This window comes from Populus euphratica, unplaced genomic scaffold, assembly GCF_000495115.2.
Source record: "Populus euphratica unplaced genomic scaffold, PopEup_1.0 scaffold319.1, whole genome shotgun sequence".
In the NCBI taxonomy this organism is placed as follows: Eukaryota; Viridiplantae; Streptophyta; class Magnoliopsida; order Malpighiales; family Salicaceae; genus Populus; species Populus euphratica.
The window spans coordinates 85,796-88,834 of NW_011500205.1; the positions used below are offsets into that span (position 1 = coordinate 85,796).

At 38.5% G+C, this 3,039-nt stretch overlaps 1 protein-coding gene across 1 annotated transcript in view; it reads left to right on the forward strand.

Annotated features, from left to right (window-relative positions):
• The first annotated feature begins 101 nt into the window (after nucleotides 1–101).
• Nucleotides 102–3,039, forward strand: part of LOC105111994 (Pentatricopeptide repeat (PPR) superfamily protein) — a 3,684-nt gene continuing 746 nt past the window's right edge. Inside the window, 2 exon segments of the mRNA XM_011007529.1 lie at nucleotides 102–1,450; nucleotides 1,453–2,840. Coding sequence (XP_011005831.1) covers nucleotides 413–1,450; nucleotides 1,453–2,010 — 1,596 coding nt within the window. The 5' untranslated portion in view covers nucleotides 102–412 and the 3' untranslated portion in view covers nucleotides 2,011–2,840.

The following is a 3,039-nucleotide window of genomic DNA, read 5'->3' on the forward strand; positions in this document are numbered from 1 at the left end:
GAACATCTTAATTTTCAATTTCTTCGATCTTCTCCAAGAGAAACTTAAGATTTCTTCCCAAAGAAATATTCCATCATCATCTTTTTCCTTTTTTTCTCTTAAAAAAAACAAAAACTTTACTCCATTCAACATTACCTTTTATTAGTTTGGACACTGCCTCTCGGCTATGTATATGAACACCTTATTTAATCAAGCCACTAACTCCGTAAATTTGTTATCTAGAGGTTTACTGGTATAACTTCGTTATCCTGCTGTGTTGATTATTAATGGCAGTTGGCTTTCGTCTTCCAGACTGGCGCCATATTTCAAAACTTCAAATCCTCGCCCCAGCTTTTCCAATTTTCAACTTCACTCCTTGTATTTCCCATTATTCACACCAAAGCCTGCGAAGTGCAAACCCTTCATCATTTTCATGGCTCATATTACGCGTTACACTAGAACAATCACTCTCTCTTACACTACCTCACTCGCTAATCACCTTAAGAACCAAAGACTGGACCAAGCTCGCCTCATTTTTGATAAAATCCCGTCTCCAAATCTTCATCTGTACACCAAGATGATTGCTGGGTATACAAGAAATGACAGGCTATGTGATGCTTTGAAACTGTTTGATAGGATGTCTGTGAGAGATGTGGTTTCTTGGAATTCGATGATAAAAGGGTGTTTAGATTGTGGGGATTTAGGTATGGCTACAAGGTTATTTGATGAAATGCCTGAGAAGAATGTTATCTCTTGGACGACGATGGTTAATGGCTACTTGAAGTTTGGGAGAGTCGAGCTTGCCCAGAGGTTGTTTCTGGATATGCAAGTAAAGGATGTTGCGGCGTGGAATGCTATGGTTCATGGGTATTTTGAGAATGGGAGAGTTGAAGAGGGTGTCAGGTTGTTTGAAGAAATGCCTGTTAGAGATGTCATTTCATGGACTTCGATGATTGGAGGGCTTGATCTAAATGGGAAGAGTGAAGAAGCCTTGTTTGTTTTTAAGAAGATGTTGCGTTCTGGTGTTGAGCCAACTTGGAGCACGTTTGCTTGTGTGTTGTCAGCTTGTGCCAATGCAGTGGAGTTTAATTTGGGTGTTCAAGTTCATGGCCATGTTGTTAAGTTAGGATGTTTTTTTCATGAGTTTATATCAGTATCACTTATAACGTTTTATGCAAATTGCATGAAAATAGAGGATGCTCACAAGATTTTTAATGAGACACTGACTAAAAATGTGGTAAAATGGACGGCTCTTTTGACGGGATATGTATGGAATAATAAGCATCAGGATGCATTGAGGGTTTTTGGTGACATGACTAAGATGGGTGTTCTTCCAAATCAATCTACTTTCTCTAGTACTTTGAATGCATGTTGTAGATTAGAGGCTCTTGATAAGGGTAAAGAGATCCACACTATGACTATCAAACTAGGGTTGGAAACTGATGTCTTCGTTGGTAATTCTCTTGTCGTCATGTACACAGAGCTGCAAAACATATTCTTGATTTAGAGCCAAATTGTAGTGCTGCCTATGTCTTGTTGTCTAATATATATGCATCTGCTGGTAGATGGGCTGATGTCTCTAGAATGAGAGTGAAGATGAAACAGGGAGGACTTGCAAAACAACCAGGATCCAGTTGGGTAGTTTTGAGGGGAAAGAAACATGAGTTTCTTTCTGCAGACAGATCCCATCCTCTAAGTGAGAGAATATATGACAAGCTGGACTGGTTGGGAAAAAAGTTGAAGGAATTTGGTTATGTTCCTGATCAAAAATTTGCTCTACATGATGTCGAAGATGAGCAGAAGGAAGAGATGTTGTCTTTTCACAGTGAGAGGCTTGCTATTGCGTTTGGGCTAGTTAGCACCGTGGAGGGTAGCACAATAACAGTCATGAAGAATCTTCGTGTATGTGGGGATTGTCACTCTGTTATTAAGCTTATGTCAAAGATTGTAGGACGCAAGATTGTTGTAAGAGATTCTGGCCGCTTTCATCACTTCAAGAATGGCATTTGTTCTTGCGGTGATTATTGGTAGCACTATTGGGGTTTTTTCCTTGTTAAAGCTGCTGGTGGGATGCCTATAGGCACATCAAAGCATCTTTATGATGACCAAAACAAATATTTTGAAGAAGAAGAGAATAGAATTACGTAGATAAATTTTGAGTTGGAAGAGAACTATGGCTTTGGCTTAAATGATGATTCTGAAGAAGGACGGGGGATTTGTGATTTTGCAGATAAACTTCTCATGTCTGATAATTTGAATGAATGAAAGAACATAGACTAATGAAAGGAAGGAAGAGAAACAATAAAAAACAATACGTGATGAAAATAAAGGTAAGTCAAAGCTAAGGAGCTTGTAGGTTGGGGATCAAAACCTTTGTCTGAGTTCCTGACATCCATTGGAAAGAAACAACCAAAGAATTGTCTCAACTTGATGTTAGTATCATTTCTGGGTATTGCAGTGATAACAACCTTTTGACCCAGTGAAGAAAAGGAAAAGGTACAACCATCTCTGGAAGGAGATGTGTGAATAAATTGTTTTGTGGATAACATGGGACAGTAAGAGGATGTTTTTGGAAGCTTTGATAAAGCTTCTAATGTGAGGGTGGGACTTGTTGTTAGGTAAAAGGCAGTGAAACTGAAGCCTTGATGGAAACAGAATAAGCAGGTTGTTCCAGATAGGCACAAAGCTGTATTGCATCTGTCATGGCTAACAAGCTTGTCTACCCGAGGAGTAGTTTGCTGGAGGAGCTGTCAAAGCATTCAGAGACTTCGATTTTAACATAATGTGTAGTTTCATGAAGGTTAACGCTCATCCATATGATTGTTTGCGGAAGAACTCTCATCAGCTCTCGCAAGTGACAGGTAATTAATTGTAGCACTGGAAGTTTTCTAGACTAGACAAGTAATCGATTTTTTTCTCTTCCTTAGTATTGATTGAAGTACATAAATGCACTGTTCATAGATGGTTTTAGTAATATTATGACCATGCCGTGATCATAATATATATATATAATGACCATGCCATGATCATATATATATATATATATATATATATAGGTGG